General features: G+C 49.3%; 3 protein-coding genes across 4 annotated transcripts in view; all 3 read left to right on the forward strand.

Moving 5' to 3' along the window:
- LOC310824579 (kinesin light chain 1-like) overlaps nt 1–3495 on the forward strand; it is a 20969-nt gene extending 17474 nt beyond the window's left edge. The window contains exons 14-16 of one of the 2 annotated variants that reach the window (XM_083697842.1): nt 1584–1708; nt 2063–2123; nt 2826–3495. In XM_083697842.1, the coding sequence (XP_083553968.1) occupies nt 1584–1708; nt 2063–2123; nt 2826–2903 (264 nt within the window). In that variant the 3' untranslated portion in view covers nt 2904–3495. Of the gene's footprint in view, nt 905–1583; nt 1709–2062; nt 2124–2825 lie in introns of those variants that run through there. The other variant, XM_083697843.1, reaches the window with a different exon arrangement.
- A 72-nt stretch (nt 3496–3567) lies between these two features.
- soul4 (heme-binding protein soul4) lies at nt 3568–14237 on the forward strand. The gene is made up of 6 exons (XM_083697844.1): nt 3568–3952; nt 6473–6634; nt 6906–6994; nt 9026–9167; nt 10618–10801; nt 11658–14237. The coding sequence occupies exons 2-6, from the start codon at nt 6475–6477 to the stop codon at nt 11836–11838; spliced, it is 756 nt and encodes a 251-aa protein (XP_083553970.1). The 5' UTR covers nt 3568–3952; nt 6473–6474; the 3' UTR covers nt 11839–14237.
- A 343-nt stretch (nt 14238–14580) lies between these two features.
- LOC310824574 (inactive tyrosine-protein kinase 7-like) overlaps nt 14581–22919 on the forward strand; it is a 20234-nt gene continuing 11895 nt past the window's right edge. Inside the window, exon 1 of the mRNA XM_083697838.1 lies at nt 14581–15050. Coding sequence (XP_083553964.1) covers nt 14936–15050 — 115 coding nt within the window. The 5' untranslated portion in view covers nt 14581–14935. The remainder of the gene's footprint in view (nt 15051–22919) is intronic.

Here is a 22919-nt window from a genome sequence, read left to right on the forward strand (position 1 = left end):
TTAGAGATGAACATGTGGAGCTAGCTGAAACACACTGGCCTAGGGGCTGGTGGAGGAGTGGTAGAGCAGTGCCATTCATTTAGTCAGTCTGTCAGTAGAGGCTGGTGGAGGTAGAAATCAGAGGACAGGGCTCATTGTAACCTCTGGGATGGAGTGAGGAATGGAACGGAATGGAAACCACACGTTTGACACCATTCCTCATTCCATTCCGCACATTACAATGAGCCGGTCCTCCGATTTCTACCTCCGCCAGCCTCCCCCGGTCTGTGTGTCTCTGCCGTAGCGACCGGCCCTGCCCTGGGTTGGTGTCTCAGTCCTGGTCCTGGAGAGCCGCAGGCTGATGTCCCAGCCTAGTGCTTCTGTCACACCTGATGAACGAATCAGCTGATATTCAAAACCTTGATCAGCTGAATCAGGTGTCAGTGTTGAGCTGGAGCAAAAGCCTGCAGTACCGCCGCTCCCCACCAGGGCCAGGAGTGAGGACAGCTGCATTAGCAGCCAGCGCTAGCCCTAGCCCTACACTCTGCTGTTAGCATTAGCAGCTAGCCCTACACTCTGCTGTTAGCATTAGCAGCTAGCCCTACACTCTGCTGTTAGCATTAGCAGCTAGCCCTACACTCTGCTGTTAGCATTAGCAGCTAGCCCTACACTCTGCTGTTAGCATTAGCATTAGCAGCTAGCCCTACACTCTGCTGTTAGCATTAGCATTAGCAGCTAGCCCTACACTCTGCTGTTAGCATTAGCAGCTAGCCCTACACTCTGCTGTTAGCATTAGCAGCTAGCCCTACACTCTGCTGTTAGCATTAGCAGCTAGCCCTACACTCTGCTGTTAGCATTAGCAGCTAGCCCTACACTCTGTTGTGCGTTGTGATGAGTGACCACTGGAATAAAGACTTTCATTTTGGGACGCTTCCTTTCTTTGGCTCCGTGCTGCTAAAACCAACCTGAGAGGAGCTGCACTACGGAGTCCCTCTCTCTCTCTCTCCACCTCCCCTCTCTGTCTCTGTCTCCCTCTCTCTCCACCTCCCCTCTCTGTCTTTGTCTCTCTCTCTCTTCCTACCTCTCAACCTCTTTCTGTCTCTCTCTCTCTCTCTGTTTTATTTTCTCTCTCTCTCCCCCCCCCCTCTCTCTGACCTAATTTCTTTACCCTGAAAGCTGGCACTAACACAGCACAGTTACCATGGTAAACAGACTCAGCAGTAGGTGGTGTGTGTCTGTCTGTCTGTGTGTGTTTTTCTGATGGAATGTCTGTTGGCGTGGACACACACACACACATACACACACAAACTACACACAGACAGCTGACCAGTGTGTGTGTCAGGGGTTCTGAAGAGGGCCAGACAGCTGAGCGGTGTGTGTGTGTGTCAGGATGGCAGTGGGGGTCTGAGGAGGGCCAGACAGCTGAGCGGTGTGTGTGTGTGTGTGTGTGTCAGGATGGCAGCGGGGGTCTCAGGAGGGCCAGACAGCTGAGCGGTGTGTGTGTATGTGTGAGTGTGTGTGTGTGTGTGTGTTTGTCAGGATGGCAGCGGGGGTCTCAGGAGGGCCAGACAGCTGAGCGGTGTGTGTGTGTGTGTGTGTGTCAGGATGGCAGCGGGGGTCTGAGGAGGGCCAGCTCCATGGGTAAACTACGAGATGTCCTGAGACGCAGCAGTGAACTCCTGGTGAAGAAACTACAGGGGAACGCCCCCCCCGAAGCACGCAACCCAGAGTAAGATTCACACACACACACACACACACACACCCCGAAGCACGCAACCCAGAGTAAGATACACACACACACACACACACACACCCCGAAGCACGCAACCCAGAATAAGATTCACACACACACACACACACACCCCGAAGCACGCAACCCAGAGTAAGATACACACACACACACACACACACACCCCGAAGCACGCAACCCAGAGTAAGACACCCACACACACACCCCCCGAACCACGCAACCCAGAGTAAGACACACACACACACACACACACACACGTGTTCTCTCTCCCTGTCTCTCTCTCTCTGACACAGAGACAGATCAGACTGACCTGACTGTGTTCTTCCCCTTCAGAATGAAGCGAGCTGCTTCTCTGAACTACCTCAACAAGAGCGGCGACAACGACTCATTTCAGGTACGCTGCCCCCTGGTGGCTGGACCTATCCTCTCCCTTGCCTGTGTAGCCCTGTGGAGAACTGTCAGTTGACTTTAAAAGCCTAGATACCTCTTCTCAAACACCCTCATCTGGGATCCCTCCCTCCCTCCCTCTCTCTCCCCCCCTCCCTCCCCCTCCCTCCCTCTCTCTCTCTCTCCCTCCCTCCCTCCCTCTCCCCCTCCCTCCCTCTCTCTCTCCCTCCCTCCCTCCCTCCCTCTCACTCTCCCTCCCTCTCCCCCCCTCCCTCCCTCTCCCTCCCTCCCTCCCCCCCTCTCCCTCCCTCCCTCTCTCCCCCCCCTCCCCCCCTCTCCCCCCCTCCCTCCCTCTCCCTCTCCCCCCCTCCCTCCCTCCCCCCCTCTCCCCCCCCTCCCTCCCTCCCCCCCTCTCCCCCCCCCTCCCTCCCTCTCTCTCTCCCTCCCTCCCTCCCTCCCTCCCCCCCTCTCCCCCCCCCTCCCTCTCCTCAGGGATAGTTTAGTAAGAAACTATGACTCGTTTTTTGTGTTGTCATCTTATGTTCATCCCATCACTTTCTCCATTTATTACTTTTCCTGTTCTTTTTGTTCTCTCCCCCCCCCCCCTCCCTCTCTCCCCTCCCCCTCTCTCTCCCCTCCCCCCTCTCTCCCTCTCTCCCCTCCCCCCTCTCTCTCCCCTCCCCCTCCCCCTCTCCCTCTCCCTCTCCAGAGTCCAGGCAGTAGTCGGAGGCTGAGGGAGAGCAGGACGCTGAGTTCCAGCACTGCCAATCTCTACAGCGGGAACTAAACACACACACACACACACTCTCTCTCTCTCACTCACACACACACTCAACAAGAACACTGAACGTGTGTCTTCAATTGTAATTGTAATTGTAATGCATGGAATGAGGAATGGTATAACACACACACACACACACACACACACACAGCTATTCAAACCTAACCTCCATCAGTGCATGGAGCAGCCACACACACACAGGCCATGCCCCTGAAGGTGTTGTTTGTAACCAGACACTGAGGGCCGAGGCCAAGGGTGCCACACACACGTATACACGACAGAACCAGACCAGGCTGGGCCCAACCAAGCTGTACTGGGCCCAACCAGGCTGTACTGGGCTGTACTGCTCCCCCCCCCCCCCGTATAATTTCTAAAACTTGAATCAAATCAATTTTGTGTTTTCAAGATAGAATGTTAGAATGAAAACGCTATGATTTTATGCTTATTTAAATCACTTCAACGTTAATTAATGTGTTTTGTAATGAGATACGAATGATGGAACTCTGACAGACTATCAACTGTCTAATGAAATCATTTCACTGTACAAAGTCGTAATTCCTGAAATGCAAAATAAAACACGAAACAAATGATGAAATGACTGTTTGTTGTTGAGCTGTTGTATTTGGATTGTAAATGTGATGTTTGTAGATAACTAATCATAAGCCTTTGAAGTGTGGTACTATCAACACAACAGACAACCGTGTGACCGTCAGTCATTCGAGGGCGTCTCGGTATCACATTAGACAATCTTCCTCCTTATTTCGTCATATAACATCATTACAGCTTAGTGACAAACACATGGATCAAACTGTCTGACTCCGTTGATGTGTAGTTGTGTTCGCAGAGAGGAGAGACAGGTGAACGACATTTCCTAATTTCATTATCAGGCTCTGTCCCAAGGACACGCAGCACCACGTGACTCCCGTACTTCTCCCCTACCGCGCAGGCGCACTGAGACCTGAACACTTCCAGTTCTGAGTGCTGGGTCAGCGGTCCACCTCCGATCCCCGGCTCTGTCTGTCCACCTCCGATCCCCGGCTCTGTCTGTCCACCAGGTAAGCACCCACAATCAATCCCTATACCTCGTTTTAACGTAAAATATAAACGTTTTCTTTTTTGTTTCTCAAAGAAGAGTGGCCGTGAAAAGGGATCAGCGATCAGAGGACAGATGGAAACACGGGGCTGTTTGTTTCACCAAAAAAAACTAACAATAATATCAGACATTGTTCCGTGTGCGCCATCTTCCCGGGGAGGGGAGAGGAGGGGAGGGGAGGAGAGGAGCGGAGAGGAGCGGAGCGGAGAGGAGAGGAGCGGAGCGGAGCTGCGTGTTTCTGATGGTTCCTGCTGCGTGACGGTGGTTCAAGCTTTCTCTGACCTACTTTACCGTCGGGCGCTGCAGCACCGGAAACTCCGGCTTGTTTTCTCTCCCGCGCCGCCGCCAGCTCACTAGATCTCTCTCTCGGTGACCGGCGACGATTAATCGGATTTCGTTGTGAATTCTCGTTCTGATATGGAGGCGTTGTTGTCGTTGTTGTTGTTGTCGTTGTCGTTGTTGTTGTTGTTTTTCGGTCTTGGGCGCTTGTGGGGTTTAATACTGCGCGCCGCTGCAAAAGTGCGTGCGTGTGCGTGTGCGTGTTCTTATTTGGTTGTGATCAAACGAGACAACAGACGTTGTCAAGGTAACAGCTTTCTGACCGTCATTCTTCCACGTCAGTCTCCGCTTTGACGTTAACTGATCCTTCACGTCTAAACAGCAACTCAACAACGAGTCAGACATTTCCACATCAGCCAGTCCCCACTGATGGATCTGACTGACTGGAACCTGTGATAATCCAGGTTAGTCTGTTAGTCTGATCTAATCTGTCAGCAGAGGCCTGCTCCAGTCCAACAGCTGCCATGACAACTTGTTGCCGATGGTAACCAGCAGTGGTCGTCCTGTTGTCCTTAAGTTGTTTATGTCCCAGTAGACTCCATATGGCTCCTGTTAATCTCTCTACCAGAGACCCCCCCCACACACACACACACACACACAACAGACACCACACACACACACAACAGACACCACACACACACACACACACACATACACACGCACAACAGACACCACACACACACACACACACACACACAACAGACACCACACACACACAGACCACACACACACAACAGACACCACACACACAGACAACACACACAACAGACACATACACACACACACACACACACACACACAACAAACATCACACACACAGACAACACACACAACAGACAACACACACACACAACAGACACCACACACACAGACAACACACACAACAGACACCACACACACAACAGACACCACACACACAACAGACACCACACACACACACACAGCTGCCATTTAGGGGTCTAAAACCATATAAGCAGATCTAATATAACGGAGAATTACAGGATAAGATACAAAGTCCTTTAATCGCTGCTCAGTGCGGTACAATATCACACACAATGATGTCACAATGACTGTGTGTAGAACACTGGAGGGGTCAAAGGTCAGTCTCATTACATGCTGGTGAACTTGGTCTCTTAATTAAAGCAAACAGTTTCATTTTCTATTGAATTGTTCCCTGGAGATAAACACTCTGAACAGCACAGAGAGAAAGAGAGAGAATTCCTCATTCTGTTCTCATTACAATGAGCCTGTCCTCGAGTTTCTACCTCCCCCAGCCTCCCGTGGTGTTCTACCTCCCCCAGCCTCCCTTGGTGTTCTACCTCCCCCAGCCTCCCTTGGTGTTCTACCTCCCCCAGCCTCCCTTGGTGTTCTACCTCCCCCAGCCTCCCGTGGTGTTCTACCTCCCCCAGCCTCCCGTGGTGTTCTACCTCCACCAGCCTCCCGTGGTGTTCTACCTCCACCAGCCTCCCTTGGTGTTCTACCTCCCCCAGCCTCCCTTGGTGTTCTACCTCCCCCAGCCTCCCTTGGTGTTCTACCTCCCCCAGCCTCCCCTGGTGTTCTACCTCCACCAGCCTCCCGTGGTGTTCTACCTCCACCAGCCTCCCTTGGTGTTCTACCTCCACCAGCCTCCCTTGGTGTTCTACCTCCACCAGCCTCCCTTGGTGTTCTACTTCCCCCAGCCTGCCGTGGTGTTCTACCTCCCCCAGCCTCCCCTGGTGTTCTACCTCCCCCAGCCTCCCCTGGTGTTCTACCTCCCCCAGTGTTCCAGGTTCATGTTCTGTCATCATTGATTTCATACATTAATAATAATAATATGTTTGCTTTCTCTTTAGAGTAAGTAGTCATTTGCAGCGATACATAACAGATAATATATTCAGTCCATAAATGCCTTAATCACATAAATATGTCCTCATTTATGTATGAAGAAGAAAGACGAGTCCTAGTTTGTGTTTATTTTGGTGTCATGGCAACAGAGAGACCTGGTGTCAAGGTGGATAAATACAGGTTCAATCAAAAGAAATACAACAAATCTGGCTGTTGTTTCTGTAAGTCTAACAATGGCTGTGTGAGTCTAACAATATGGAATGTATGTGTGTGTGTGTGTGTGCCTGTGTGTGTGTGTGTGTGTGTGTGTGTGTGTCAGCCATGGCTCTCATCTCCCTGGAAGACCTCGACGGATTGGATGACGGGCAGCTGGACGATGACATCACAGACAACCCTGAGCCAATGGAAGGAGACGAGGAGGAGAGGCTCTACTCCCATTGGCAGGCGGTCGCCAGCACCCACCAGGTGTCCGTCCCACGGGGTGAGAGTGTGAGAGTGACTGTGTAGTGTGTGTGTGTGTATAGTTAGTGTGTGTGTATAGTTAGTGTGTGTGTATATAGTGTGTGTGTATAGTTAGTGTGTGTGTAGTTAGTGTGTCTGTGTAGTGTGTGTGTGTGTGTGTGTGTTGTAAGCTGCCTGTGTGTGTGTGTGTGTGTGTGTGTGTGTGTGTGTCTCTGTGTCTCTGTGCGTGCGTGTGTGTGTGTTGTAAGCTGTGTGTGTGTGTTGTAAGCTGTGTGTGTGTGTGTTGTCAGAGATGACGGGCCCCATCCAGGAGATGACCCGGAACAACCAGGGGGGGAGGGAGCAGGTGCCCTTTACCTCCATCGCCCGCCACGAAAAGGTTAGTGACACGACTGACGCACACACACACACACACACACACACACACACACAGAGACGCATACACACACAGACAGAGACGCACACACACAGAGACGCATACACACACACACACACACACACACACTTACTAACACACACACACACACACAAGGTTAGTGATACGACTGACCAACAAACCCTGGTGGATTTCTGAACGTGTTCAGGTCAGAGGTCAGGTATGTTTAGGGTTAAGGGTTTTATCAGAATTCTATGGTTAGGGTTTAGGGTTAGGGTTAGTGGTGGTTAGGGTTTAGGGTTAGTGGTGGTTAGGGTTAGTGGTGGTTAGGGTTAGTGGTGGTTAGGGTTAGAGTTAGTGGTGGTTAGGGTTAGTGGTGGTTAGGGTTAGGGTTAGTGGTGGTTACGGTTAGTGGTTGTTAGGGTTAGTGGTGGTTAGGGTTAGTGGTGGTTAGGGTTAATGGTGGTTAGGGTTAGTGGTGGTTAGGGTTAGTGGTGGTTAGGGTTAGTGGTGGTTACGGTTAGTGGTGGTTAGGGTTAGTGGTGGTTAGGGTTAGTGGTGGTTAGGGTTAGGGTTAGTGGTGGTTAGGGTTAGTGGTGGTTAGGGTTAGTGGTGGTTAGGGTTAGTGGTGGTTAGGGTTAATGGTGGTTAGGGTTAGTGGTGGTTAGGGTTAGTGGTGGTTACGGTTAGTGGTGGTTAGGGTTAGTGGTGGTTAGGGTTAGTGGTGGTTAGGGTTAGGGTTAGTGGTGGTTAGGGTTAGGGTTAGTGGTGGTTAGGGTTAGTGGTGGTTAGGGTTAGTGGTGGTTAGGGTTAGTGGTGGTTAGGGTTAGGGTTAGTGGTGGTTAGGGTTAGGGTTAGTGGTGGTTAGGGTTAGTGGTGGTTAGGGTTAGGGTTAGTGGTGGTTAGGGTTAGTGGTGGTTAGGGTTAGGGTTAGTGGTGGTTAGGGTTAGTGGTGGTTAGGGTTAGTGGTGGTTAGGGTTAGTGGTGGTTAGGGTTAGTGGTGGTTAGGGTTAGGGTTAGTGGTGGTTAGGGTTAGTGGTGGTTAGGGTTAGTGGTGGTTAGGGTTAGTGGTGGTTAGGGTTAGGGTTAGTGGTGGTTAGGGTTAGTGGTGGTTAGGGTTAGGGTTAGTGGTGGTTAGGGTTAGTGGTGGTTAGTTCTCCTCCACACCTTCTTCCTCAAATAAGTAATTAGAAGCAGTGTCAGTTAACCAACAATGGCACCAGTATCACCTCCCACGACATTGAGTCTCCAGGATGTGGCTAATCCTCAAGGAACGATCGAGAGAAAGGACATCTTTTTCGATCACAATACTCTCTTTACCATGTCCCCGGAAACGTACATACACATATGTGTTGTTTCAGACGTTTACCATGTCCCCGGAAACGTACATACATATATGTGTTGGGTTAGGGTTAGGGTTAGGGTTAGGGTTAGGGTTAGGAAACGTACATACACATATGTGTTGTTTCAGACGTTTACCATGTCCCCGGAAACGTACATACATATATGTGTTGGGTTAGGGTTAGGGTTAGGGTTAGGGTTAGGAAACGTTCATACATATATGTGTTGTTTCAGACGTTGGAGCAGTTTGTTTTGTCTGTCCAATATACAGTTTGTTACAAACTGTACATTCAATCACATAAACCAGATTTGACGATTCCAGCTGGAAGGTTTGATCTGGAGCTCAAACCCGTATGTTTGTTAGTATGTGCATACTTTTTTTGTTGTTTTCCACTATTTAACGAGGCATGAACCAACAAATCTTTTAGATTTTTAAAGACTGATATGATTTTAAAGTTTGACAGAGGCTCAATAATGTTACGGTTAGGGTTAAGGTTAGGGTTAAGGTTAAGGTTAGGGTTAGGGTTAAGGTTAGGGTTAGGGTTAAGGTTAGGGTTAGCTCTTCATTTGTCATCACATGTTAGATGTTAGAACAGCGCCCCCTGCTGCTGTCATCATGTAAGGTCACACTCTGAATAACAGTCTGGACAAACCGTTGTGTGTGTGTGTGTGTGTGTGTGTGTGTGTGTGTAGCTGGGAGAGGTGATGTTCGAGGAGAGGGTGTATCCTGCAGGGAAGTGGGCGTGTGTGACGCGTGGGGAGAAGCTGTTTGAACAGAGCATCTCCATGGCCTTCATGAAGCTGATGAAGTTCATCTGCAAGGAGAGCTCAGCAGGTAACACACACACACACACACACCCACGGCACACACACACACACACACAGCACATACACACACACACACACACACACACCGCACGCATGCACACACACACACACACACACGGTAGCAGCTCTCATCAGATTCAAGACCCTGGTGCTCGCCTACCGGGCAGCCCCTCCCTCTTTACCCATCTCTTTAGGCAACATCTTAACAGTCCCTCCTAAAGACCTCTTCACCCCCACTACCCCCCTGTCCTAACCCTAACCCTAGAGACCTCTTCACCCCCCTGTACTAACCCTAACCCTAGAGACCTCTTCACCCCCACTACCCCCCTGTCCTAACCCTAACCCTAGAGACCTCTTCACCCCCACTACCCCCTGTACTAACCCTAATCCTAGAGACCTCTTCACCCCCACTACCCCCCTGTCCTAACCCTAACCCTAGAGACCTCTTCACCCCCACTACCCCCCTGTACTAACCCTAACCCTAGAGACCTCTTCACCCCCACTACCCCCTGTACTAACCCTAACCCTAGAGACCTCTTCTCCCCCACTACCCCCCTGTCCTAACCCTAACCCTAACCCTAGAGACCTCTTCACCCCCACTACCCCCCTGTACTAACCCTAATCCTAACCCTAGAGACCTCTTCTCCCCCACTACCCCCCTGTACTAACCCTAACCCTAACCCTAGAGACCTCTTCACCCCCACTACCCCCCTGTACTAACCCTAACCCTAGAGACCTCTTCACCCCCACTACCCCCCTGTACTAACCCTAACCCTAGAGACCTCTTCACCCCCACTACCCCCCTGTACTAACCCTAATCCTAGAGACCTCTTCACCCCCCTGTCCTAACCCTAACCCTAGAGACCTCTTCACCCCCACTACCCCCCTGTACTAACCCTAACCCTAACCCTAGAGACCTCTTCACCCCCACTACCCCCCTGTACAGTTTCTCTACTGTTAATAATAATTTTAAAATATATATATATTTTTAAATTCTTCCTTCTTCTAGCATTGTGTCTACCAACGGCCCCTGGTCCTAGCATAGATGACTTTTTCTCATGATGACTGATGGATAGATGATTCACTTACTTTCGACAAATGTTCTTGTTGTAAGTCGCTTTGGATAAAAGTGTTAAATGCTAAATGTAAAAAATGCATAGACACACAGGCACGCACGCAGAGACATGTACACACACACACACACATACATTCATACACCATACACAGACACACACACACACATACACCACACACACAGACACACACACACACACACATACACCACACACACATACACCACACACACACACACACACATACACCACACACACACACACACACACATACACCACACACACAGACACATACACCACACACACAGACACAGACACCACACACACACAGACAGACAGACACACCCTCCTCTCCTGAACTCTCCTGTTCTCCATGTTGGGCAGGTCGTTACCTGGGCATGACTGTCCCAATCGTCAACAACATCCAGACGCTGGAGGATGGGAACACGTTTGAGAAGGACATACTGACAGCCTACTACCTACCAGCCGAGTTCCAGAGCGACCCCCCCCTGCCCGCAGACCCAGACATCAGCATCATCCACCGGGAACCTTTCAGAGTCATCACCCGGTAGGACCCACTGCTGCTGGGGGGCTTCATAACTCAAGCCCCAGGCATCTGAGGCATCTGAGGCCTAGTTTCGTCATCGTAGCCTTGTGTGTTTTTGATTCACTGTACTAAATTTGTAAGATATCTAACTGTGAGAAATAGACGTTGGATAAAAGTAGGGTTGTTCGTTAGCGTGGATAAGACCTTCAACTAAACCTTATTACAGGTCGTCTATTACTGGACACAACGACAGCATTCTAAACACAACCGGTACAGTACTTGCGTGACTTGTTAGTTAACACTGACAAATACCTGGCTAAATTACAACAAATAAAGGTAGTATTAATAACAGTATTTCTATTAGGACGACTAACAGCCTAACTCTGTGTTTTGTAGTAGTTAGTTGGTTTAACAGTACAGCCCAGGGGAGGCTGGTGGAGGTAGAAATCGGAGGCCGGGCTCATTGTAATGCCCCTAAAGGTGATCTGTGTAACCAGAGAGACTTAGGGCAGTCTGAGGTGTTTCAGAATGAGGAACGTTATCAAACACGCATGTGTGTACAGTCCAACCACCAGGACCCTAACCCTGTGTTCTGACCCTAACCCCAACCCTAACCCTGTGTTCTAACCCTAACCCCAACCCTAATCCTGTGTTCTAACCCTAACCCTGTGTTCTAACCCCAACTCTAGGACCCTAACCCTGTGTTCTAACCCTAACCCTAGGACCCTAACCCTGTGTTTTAACCTTAACCCTAGGATCCTAACCCTGTGTTCTAACCCTAACCCTGCTATACCACTAAGCGCCCCGAGTTTAAGAAGAGATTTAATAGAGAATAGTGATCTAACTCTCTGTTCTAACTGTCTGGCGCCCCCTGCAGGACGTTCTTCGGTACGACCACGGAGGAGACCATCACGCACCAGATCAACCAGCTGTGGGAGATCCTTGGCGGCAGCGGCAACGAGGACGTCCACCAGCGCTTCTACATGGTCGCTGTTTACGAGAACCCGGGCGTGGCGTGCCGCAGGAACGAGATCTGGTTCATACGGCGAGACCCCTAAAGACACACACACCTGTCACCTGTCACCCCCCTAAAGACACACACACCTGTCACCCCCCTAAAGACACACACACCTGTCACCTGTCACCCCCTAAAGACACACACACTTGTCACCCCCTAAAGACACACACACCTGTCACCTGTCACCCCCCTAAAGACACACACACCTGTCACCTGTCACCCCCCTAAAGACACACACACCTGTCACCTGTCACCCCCCTAAAGACACACACACCTGTCACCTGTCACCCCCCTAAAGACACACACACCTGTCACCTGTCACCCCCCTAAAGACACACACACCTGTCACCTGTCACCCCCCTAAAGACACACACACCTGTCACCTCTCACCCCCCTAAAGACATACACACACCTGTCACCTGTCAGCACCCTGTCGCTGTCCCTTCAACCCCCCCCCCCCCCCCCCACAAAAGCGATGCTTTTGGAACTCTAGCTTTGACCAATCGAGTCACGCTAGGTCAGTGATGACTTTGAGGAAGGGAGGAAGGGAGGATGTGTTGTTAAAGTGTTGGAACGGGGCCTGTTTTGACAGGGGGTGTATAGGTATGTACAGCAAAGAGGGAACTGCTCCTATTACAGCACGGAACACAGCGCTGTTAACACGGTAATAACACTGTAATAACACGGTAATAACATGGTAAAACTAAAATAACTAATAAACTATAATACCTAAAGTAATTACCCTGTATTATAACTGCCTTCTGAGTTACTGACAGGTTATTGTAAGTCTCTTTGGATAAAAGCGTCTGCTAAATGACTTAAATGCACATGTAGATGTTACCATGCAATTCAGTAATTGGATTTCATCGCGAGAGTAAACTGGTAATTGTTACCGTGTGATTGTCACGTTGTTACCATGGTATCCTGTGCTGTGACGGGAGTGATCTCTGTGTGGTCTGTTGATGCACTAACGGAGCATAAGAAAACCAATAACAGTAGAGTGGCATTTCTACCATATATCCAATCACTCAATCAATGATGCTGTTTGTAAATTTGAGCCCGTATCCAGGCGGGGGTTGCTGGTGTAAAGGCGCTGTACGCATTTTTCTTTGATGATTTAGTTTTTGCTTTCTGTGGAAGGAACTAGCGGGACGTCACGTGTGTCAACAGGACGTGTTTCCTGTTACCGTCAGTCGCCACGAGCTGGGAGACCGGAACGGTTTTACTTTCTTTGTATCAACATTTTTTTTTATTCTTTTGTCTATTAAACTGGTAATGAATGGTAAACCTGGAGGCCAGGTGTTGGGTGGGGTTAGTTGGAGATTAAGGGATTTGGGATTGGGACCAGTCATGTATAATATTTTGATGTGAAAAGGTCCAGGTTTTTTACAGATATGTAGACTCCCGTTAACGGGACATGGGTTTAAACACTACTGCTGCATGTGCTTCACTGTGCTTTGATAGAGAGAGATGCTAAGTGGGATCCTTGGGACGACCCTACCATAACCATAACATAACCCTACTCTAACCTTAACCCTAACATAACCATAACCCTACCCTAACCTTAACCCTACCCTAACCATAACCCTATCATAACCATAACCCTACCATAAACCTACCCTAACCTTAACCCCACCCTAACCTTAACCCTACCCTAACCTTAACCCTACCCTAACCTTAACCCTACCCTAACCATAACCCTATCATAACCATAACCCTACCATAAACCTACCCTAACCTTAACCCTACCCTAACCTTAACCCCACCATAACCATAACCCTACCCTAACCTTAACCCTATCATAACCCTAACCCTTATCCCTACCCCTAACCCTACCCTAACCATAACCCTATCATAACCATAACCCTACCCTAACCTTAACCCTATCATAACCCTAACCCTAACCTTAACCCTACCATAAACCTACCCTTATCCCTACCCCTAACCATTCCCTCTCAGTTTATAATTTAATATAATCTTCAGCAGGGTGACATCAGTGTCGGGCCGTCCCAAGGTCTCATCTAGCATTTCTCCTTTTGTGTCCACCGCCTCAGCTGAACCCCGTAACGACCAGCCCAAGTGTGTTTCCACGTATTCGTTTGTATTCTTTGATAATTAGTACTGTGTACTTTTGATATGTTAATAGAAATCCTACCCGCTCTTTTGCAATCCTGTATTTCTATGCTGTTTCAAATGTTTAGATTTGATGATGAGTTGGTGTCCAATTGAATGCACATTTCAAAACTTTGCATCGTGAATTTCAGTGGTGTGCCTATAAAACTATGCTCGAGCTTTGCTAAGTAAATGAATGAACACTTGATATATACATGTTCACTTTAAAAACTTAAATAAAAAATATATATATATATGGACAATTTGCATCGTGTTCTGTAGGAAATGTATTTTTATGTAAAACGAATAAAAGTCATGGTTTCTGGGGCTTGGTGTGGAAGAAATGATTGATTGAAGTTTGATTGGATTGAAAATATTCTGAAAATTATTATTTAGACATGTGTAAATGTACTTATAGATAGATAATTAGATAGATAGATAGAGTAAATATATTGTTAAGTTAGTCAAGTCCGTGTATACGTTTACCCAGAACACATTTGACACAGACCCGTAACACGGAGGGGAACATTTTTACCTTTTAGTGCCCCCCTCCACCCCTCACCCCCCCCTCACCCTCCACCCCTCACCCCCCACCCTCCACCCCTCACCCCCTCCCTTAAACACCGGAAGCTTCCCATCCAAAGTGAGGGAGGAAAGAGAGAGAGGGAGAGACGGGGGGGACGCACTTTCATTCAATAATTTACTTGTACTGTGGACTTTAGCGAAGACTTGAATCGAAATAACCAGACGTGATGGCGTGTGTCCCATCTGAATGTTCCTGTCTTCCCTGCAACAACAAGACTTTGGAATAGGAGCAGAACCGTCTGAACAAGTCGGATAGTCTTTGACTGCAGAACCTCCGACAACAAAGCGCCGTCCCTCCTTTCCCGTCGGAGCCTCCGACTTCTCAGAGACGCTGGGACGATTCCGTTTTGTAGCTTTTCGCGTTGAATGCCCTTGTTTTAGGGTCGCGTTTATTGACGCGAATGTTTTAGTGAGTTTCTGTCTTAGTTCGCCGGAGTTGAATGATGCGGTTATCGATCGTGGAACAGAAGTGTCCGGGGAGGAGGAGGAGGCTCGGAGGGCTGCCGCCGAAGACGAGCCCCGGCCCGGCCGTCCTGATCATCCTGCTCACCGGAGGTACGGAATTAACTTACACAAAGTCACCACACACACACACACACGGCGACCAACAACCAACAACACTCGATTGTTTCAGAAAAATATCGCTTTATCTTTGTAGACTAAAAGTAAACTCTGTAGAGTTGGTTTAACCCCGACGACACACGGTGTCCCCCCAGATGATCGTTGTCCTGGAGTTTCTCCTGCAACGTTCTGCTGACATTTTACCAGACGCTAGGAGCCCATCTTGTGTGTGAAACTAGGTGGGGGTTCCGTCCCCTACACACGGATTAACAACGTTGGAGCCTGAAAACGTTGAAATGTAAACGTTCGCCTGCGTACTGTCAGTTTGGGATAACAATGAGATTCACTCATACAGTCTCCAGCTTCCTTAAAGAGTGGAAACAATGGGGGAAAGACGCTGTGTTGGCGTCGTCACACACACACACACACACACACACACACACAAGTCCGGTATGTTAACCTAGTACAGTCAAGGTAGGCAACAAGGGTGGTCTCTAACTGAACTGTGTGCTATGAACATGTATTTCTAATTTAAAACCGTGTCTCGTCCTTCAGGCTGGAACAGTTAACCCAGTTGTCCTGTCCTAGGTAGCAGCATGTGTCTGCTATTACGCCGCTGACGCAGCGAAGCTCAGGGCAAAAATGTGGCCGACTGCAATTAGGAATGCATACAAAGTCTCACTTTGTGCACAAAGTGATGCTGCAGTCGTCGCTAGTTTCAGTAACATTGTGTGTGTGTGTGTGTGTGTGTGTGTGTGTGTGTGTGTGTGTGTGTGTGTGTGTGTCTTGGAGTCGTTCAGAGCAAACAGACATGAAGTAGAAAGTTCTGGAGGGAAATGTCCGTTGATTTCTAACTGGTTTACTCGGTCGCTTCTTTCTGCACTCCTGGTCACGTTTGGTAATGGTTAGGGCTGGCCAGGTAGACGGTTGACCGGTTGAGTACGGCATTTAACCTAATACCGTGCATACCATCTCCATCTGTAGTTTGTCCTTATGATACCCACCAATGTCTGTTAACTAAACATTGTCGAATTAAACTCAAACACACACACACACACACACACGGCATGACCATGGGGCTGGTGTGAGAGAAACGACTAGCCGTAGATTAGCTACAAGATGGAGTCATGTTGAAAGTATTAGTACTAGTTAGTCATGGTCTGTTCTGACCGGTAGGTAGGTACTACTAGTTAGTCATAGTCTGTTCTGACCTGTGTGTGTGTGTGTGTGTGTGTTGAGGATGCTCAGGGCATTCCCCCCCCCCCCCCCCCCCCCCCCGGTGCTCAGGGCATTGCCCCCCCCCCCTTCTTGTATGTAGATGTTGAGAAACACACATAGACAATGGGTTAGTGTCTCTTTGGTTGGAGAGTTTGTGTGTGTGTGTGTGTGTGTGTGTGTGTGTGTGTTGCTGCCCTCGGGGATCATAGAGGAAATTGCACTCCATTGCATGGAGGCCGGGGGAGATGAAAGAAACTGAGTCACACACACACACACTCAGTCACTCTCAGTCAGAGCCACTTCACAGGTAGTTGAGGAGGAACTCTCAGGGAGCCATCTCCTTCCTTTGTCATGGTGATCACCACCGGTCTGGGAAACACACACACAGAGACACACACACCACCGGTCTGGGAAACACACACACAGAGACACACACACCACCGGTCTGGGAAACACACACACAGAGACACACACACCACCGGTCTGGGAAACACACACACAGAGACACACACACACCGCCGCCTCTACGTGGATGCAGTAGTCACACTATTCAGTCACGGCTTTTCACTGTCCTGGCGCCCCGCTGGAGGAACGAGCTTCCCACTGCTGTCTGCAGAGTCACTACCAATCTTCTGCTGTAGATTGAAGACCCTTCTCTTCACCCCCACCCTGTACTAACCCTAACCCTGTACTAACCCTAACCCTCGAGACCTTCACCCCCACTACCCCAATGTACTAACCCTAACCCTAGAGACCTCTTCACCCCCACTACCCCCCTGTACTAACCCTAACCCTAGAGACCTCTTCACCCCCACTACCCCCCTGTACTAACCCTAACCCTAGAGACCTCTTCACCCCCACTACCCCCCTGTACTAACCCTAACCCTAGAGACCTCTTCACCCCCACTACCCCCTGTACTAACCATAGAGACCTACCCCCAGTACAAGTTTCTCTACTGTAAATAAAAAAAAAAGTAATTCTTCTAGCATTGTGACTGCTGACTGCCTCTGGTCCCCTGGTCCTAACTCTGGTCCCCTGGTCCCCTGGTCCTCTGGTCCTGGCATAGATGTGTTCTTATGATGACTGATGGATGATGATTCATTTACTTAGACACTTGTGCTTGTTAAATGTAAATGTAGACACACACACACCCACACACACACACACACACACACACACACCCGTTGTAACCAAAGGCCTGTTCACAGAGGAAACGGTAAAACAGGTAGTTTGATTTAGGTCAGATTTAAGTTTATTTGGAGCTGTGTGTGTGTGTGTTTGTGTTAATGGAGGGATTGTTTGAAAAAGGGACGTTTGGCCTCCTGGGCTTGGAGCAGGGAAATAACAATGTCTTCAGCTAGTTCTCATCATCAGAACCATATTGTGTGTGTGTGTGTGTGTGTGTGTGTGTGTGTGTGTGTGCATGCCTGTTTCCCCTGACAAGGTGGTCCTGGGTCCTGATTAAGACCTACAGCGTGTGTAATAGGAAACATCCTATGGTACAGTTACTCTGTGTGTGTGTGTGCGCCTGTGTGTGTGTGTGTGTTTCATAGCTAAGACAATGGCCCCTAGTCATATGATAGGGAGGCAGCAGCTGAGGTGTCGGCTCTCCTGAAACACGGGGGGGATGGGGGGCGGGGGGCCTCCCAGGGCTTCAGCTCCCCAGGTTACAGAGAGAAAGAGGGGAGGGATGTGGTGGGTGATACCACAACTGGCAGCTGCAGTCTGATCACACACACGTGTGTGTGTGTGTGTGTGTGTGTGTGTGTGTGTGTGTGTGTGTGTGTGTGTGTGTGTGTGTGTGTGTGTGTGTGTGTGTGTGTGTGTGTGTGTGTGTGTGTGTGTGTGTGTGTGTGTGTGTGTGTGTGTGTGTGTGTGTGTGTCTGACTCAGCTGAATGACACCATGTGACAAATGCTGCCTCGTCAACCCGGTCTGTCTGAACCAGTGGTGTGTGTGTCTGAACCAGTGGTGTGTGTGTGTGTGTGTCTGAACCAGTGGTGTGTGTGTGTGTGTGTCTGAACCAGTGGTGTGTGTGTGTGTCTGAACCAGTGATGTGTGTGTCTGTCTGAACCAGTGGTGTGTGTGTCTGTCTGAACCAGTAGTGTGTGTGTCTGTCTGAACCAGTGGTGTGTGTGTCTGTCTGAACCAGTGGTGTGTGTGTGTGTCTGAACCAGTGATGTGTGTGTGTGTGTCTGAACCAGTGGTGTGTGTGTGTGTGTGTCTGAACCAGTGGTGTGTGTGTGTGTGTCTGAACCAGTGGTGTGTGTGTGTCTGAACCAGTGGTGTGTGTGTGTGTGTGTGTCTGAACCAGTGGTGTGTGTGTGTGTGTGTGTGTGTGTGTGTGTGTGTGTGTGTGTGTGTGTGTGTGTGTGTGTGTGTCTGTCTGAACCAGTGGTGTGTGTGTGTGTGTGTGTGTCTGAACCAGTGGTGTGTGTATGTGTCTGAACCAGTGGTGTGTGTGTGTGTGTGTCTGAACCAGTGGTGTGTGTATGTGTCTGAACCAGTGGTGTGTGTATGTGTCTGAACCAGTGGTGTGTGTCTGTGTCTGAACCAGTGGTGTGTGTGTGCGTGTCTGAACCAGTGGTGTGTGTGTGTGTGTGTGTGTGTGTGTCTGAACCAGTGGTGTGTGTGTGTCTGAACCAGTGGTGTGTGTGTTTGTGTGTCTGAACCAGTGGTGTGTGTGTGTGTGTGTGTGTGTCTGAACCAGTGGTGTGTGTGTTTGTGTGTCTGAACCAGTGGTGTGTGTGTTTGTGTGTCTGAACCAGTGGTGTGTGTGTGTGTGTCTGAACCAGTGGTGTGTGTGTGTGTGTCTGAACCAGTGGTGTGTGTGTGTGTGTGTCTGAACCAGTGGTGTGTGTGTGTGTGTGTCTGAACCAGTGGTGTGTGTGTGTGTGTGTGTGTGTCTGAACCAGTGGTGTGTGTGTTTGTGTGTCTGAACCAGTGGTGTGTGTGTTTGTGTGTCTGAACCAGTGGTGTGTGTGTTTGTGTGTCTGAACCAGTGGTGTGTGTGTGTGTGTCTGAACCAGTGGTGTGTGTGTGTGTGTCTGAACCAGTGGTGTGTGTGTGTGTGTGTCTGAACCAGTGGTGTGTGTGTGTGTGTGTCTGAACCAGTGGTGTGTGTGTGTGTGTGTGCCATGCCACCCACCATTAGTTGGCTTGTTGGCACGAAGGAGGAAATGTCATCTGATATGAGGATCCATCCAGACATGCCGTGTGTGTGTGTGTGTGTGTGTGTGTGTGTGTGTGTGTGTGTGTGTGTGTGTGTGTGTGTGTGTGTGTGTGTGTGTGTGTGTGTGTGTGTGTGTGTGTGTGTGTGTGTGTGTGTGAGACTCTGAGGTGACGGTTTGTCGTCTTTTCATCCTCATTTCTCTCCTCGCTCCTTTGAAGGAAACCTCTCTGTTGGTGAAAGCTATATTTAGACCGACTCCTCTGGGTACACACACACACACACACGGCTCAGGTTTCCTGAGGGTGAACAGGGCGTGGCTGGTGAGAGATCAACAGTGATGATGACTACAACTGTAATGTGTGTGTGTGTGAGAGAGAGAGTGTAGTATGTGTGTGAGAGTGTAGTATGTGTGTGAGAGTGTAGTATGTGTGTGTGTGTGTGTGTGTGTGTGAGAGAGTGTAGGGTGTGTGTGAGAGTGTAGTATGTGTGTGTGTGAGAGAGTGTAGGGTGTGTGTGAGAGTGTAGTATGTGTGTGTGTGTGTGTGTGTGAGAGAGTGTAGGGTGTGTGTGTGTGTGAGAGAGTGTAGGGTGTGTGTGTGTGTGAGAGAGTGTAGGGTGTGTGTGAGAGTGTAGTATGTGTGTGTGTGTGTGTGTGTGTGTGAGAGAGTGTAGGGTGTGTGTGTGTGTGAGAGAGTGTAGGGTGTGTGTGTGTGTGAGAGAGTGTAGTGTTGTGTGTGTGAGTGTGAGTGTGTGTGAGAGAGTGTAGTATGTGTGTGAGAGAGTGTAGTGTTGTGAGTGTGAGTGTGTGTGTGTGAGAGAGAGAGAGAGAGAGAGAGAGGTGGTCTAAAGATAGCTGGAGACATGGTTTTGTTGTCTTAGATAGATGTGTGTGTCATAGCTCACAGAACAGCTGTGAAAGTCACAGAAACGTCCCAAACACGTTGGAGTGGGGGGGGGGGGGTAGACACGCAGTTCTGCCAAAGCCTCTCAGCCAGACACACACACACACACTCTCTTCCTACATCTCTTTATCTCTGTCTCTCTCTCTCACACACACACACACACACACACACACTCTTCATCCTCCCTGTAAACCAGCAGCGAAGCCACAAGATGAGACTGAACCCGAGACTGAAGCCAATCAAAACACTGGATGTCTGAGGAACCGCTAAGGCTGCTGGGATGCCGCCACAGGCCACAACTGTCAGGGGGAACCCCACTGGCTGACCTCAGGTTAGGGGTCAAAGGTCACGGGGGTCACCCAGGAACAGGATGTGGGGCATCGGAGGTTGTAGCGCATGCTGCATTTATGTGATGTTAGAAATTATGAACTTCTGGGTTCAACGTCAGGTCAGTTGCCTATTGGTTGAAATGATTTGTGGAGAGCTTCCTATTGGCTGATTTTGATATTCTCAGAGTGGGAGACCGGCCTATTGTCTTTGAACAACCAAGGGTGACTTTATTCACCAAAAATGCATAAATATTGATGCTTAATTTTTTAGCCAATCAAAGTGTTGTTGCTAGTTAAAGGAGGAGAGTGTTCCAGAACTCTTCTGCGGTTCGTAAGTTAACCAGGCAGTAAAAACACAATCCTGTCGAAGACAACACTATCTAATAGTATTATATTATATTATTAGAGAGTATTATCACCCACGACTGCGTGGCCACTCATGGCTCCAACTCTGATCAAATTCGCTGATGACACCACAGTGATTCAGGATACAGGAGAGAAGTCGACCGCCTGGCCCAGTACAGCCAGGAGAACAACCTCTCTCTCAACACCGACAAGACCAAGGAGCTGGTGGTGGACTTCAGGAAGAAAGGCCGGGAACAGGACCCTATCACCATCAACGGGTCCGCAGTAGAGAGGGTCAACAGTTTTAAGTTCCTTGGTGTCCATATCTCCGATGACCTCACCTGGGACGAGCACACCAATCAGGTGGTGAAAAAGGCACAGCAGCGCCTCTTCCACCTCAGGCGGCTGAGGAAGGTTGGCATGGGCCCCCAAGATCCTGCAGACCTTCTACAGGGGCACTACCGAGAGCATCCTGACGGGGTGCATCACTGCCTGGCACGGAGAATTTTACTCCCTACACGTATGAGATGTAACAATAAACTTGAAACTTGAATAATACAATACTATCTAATAATACAATACTATCAAACACCAACATCATACTCTTCCTATGTAGGCTGTAGCACACACACACACACCTCAACCACACACACTCACACACACACACACCTCAACCACACACACACACTCACACTCAACCACACACACACACACACCTCAACCACACACACACACACACCCACACCTCAACCACACACACACACACACCCACACTCTCAACCACATTTAGTTCAGGGCTTCCTGATAGGACTGTGATAGGCCTGTGTGTGTGTGTGTGTGTGTGTGTGTGCGTGCGCCTCTGGTCTCTGCAGGTTTTCCCCAAAGTGTTTCTGCGTCACGCTGTGAACTTGGAGCAGATGGAACTCTGTGTTTAGTAACAACAGAGTAACTGCCTTTGATCATCAGTAAAAGTGAAAGCTTTATTTTTTGTGCATTTCAAATGTTTTGAGGTCGGGTTTTGATGAAGCAATCCAGTGACACGCTGTTCAGATATCCACTGATTGGTTCCCACTGAGCTAACAGGGTCATTAGCATGATAGCTAGAAATGTCTAGCCAGTGAGGCTAGCTGCTAACGCTAACCAGGGATAGGGCAGTGAGGCTAGCTGCTAACGCTAACCAGGGATAGGGCAGTGAGGCCTGCGTAGGTCCAATGTGTCTCTGATGTCATAGCGTCTGCCTTGTAATCAATCAGGAGATGAATCAGTACATTACTGGTTATTGTAATCTCTGGATATGAAACCTTCCCTTCTGTCCGCTCCAGAGAGACTGGTAGTTTCTAGTCTGAGCGGAGTCTGTGTGTGTGTGTGTGTGTGTGTCTGTGTGAGAGGGTTCTCTGTAGAGAACAAGTGGTTCTTGTTACAAGATCAGAAATGGGACATAATTAAATTGAAGTCCATATGCTTTTCATTAAAGCTCTCTCTCTCCCTCCCTCCCCCCACCCCCCCCCCCCCCTCTCCCTCCCTTTCTCTCTCTCTCCCACCCCCCCCCCCTCTCTCTCCCTCCCTCCTGAACTGAATTTAGAAAGCCCACAACATTCTCTGTACTCAATGAGCGAGGCCTTTTAGATGTGTGGAGAGGGATGTGTAGAGATGTTGTGTTGTGTAGAGGGATGTGTAGAGATGTTGTGTTGTGTAGAGATGTTGTGTTGTGTAGAGATGTTGTGTAGAGGGATGTGTAGAGATGTTGTGTTGTGTAGAGATGTTGTGTTGTGTAGAGATGTTGTGTTGTGTAGAGGGATGTGTAGAGATGTTGTGTTGTGTAGAGATGTTGTGTTGTGTAGAGATGTTGTGTTGTGTAGAGGGATGTGTGTAGAGATGTGGAATGTTCCGGAGCATG

The sequence above is a fragment of the Argentina silus genome (genome assembly GCF_951799395.1).
Source record: "Argentina silus genome assembly, contig: scaffold_105, whole genome shotgun sequence".
Lineage (NCBI taxonomy): Eukaryota > Metazoa > Chordata > Actinopteri > Argentiniformes > Argentinidae > Argentina > Argentina silus.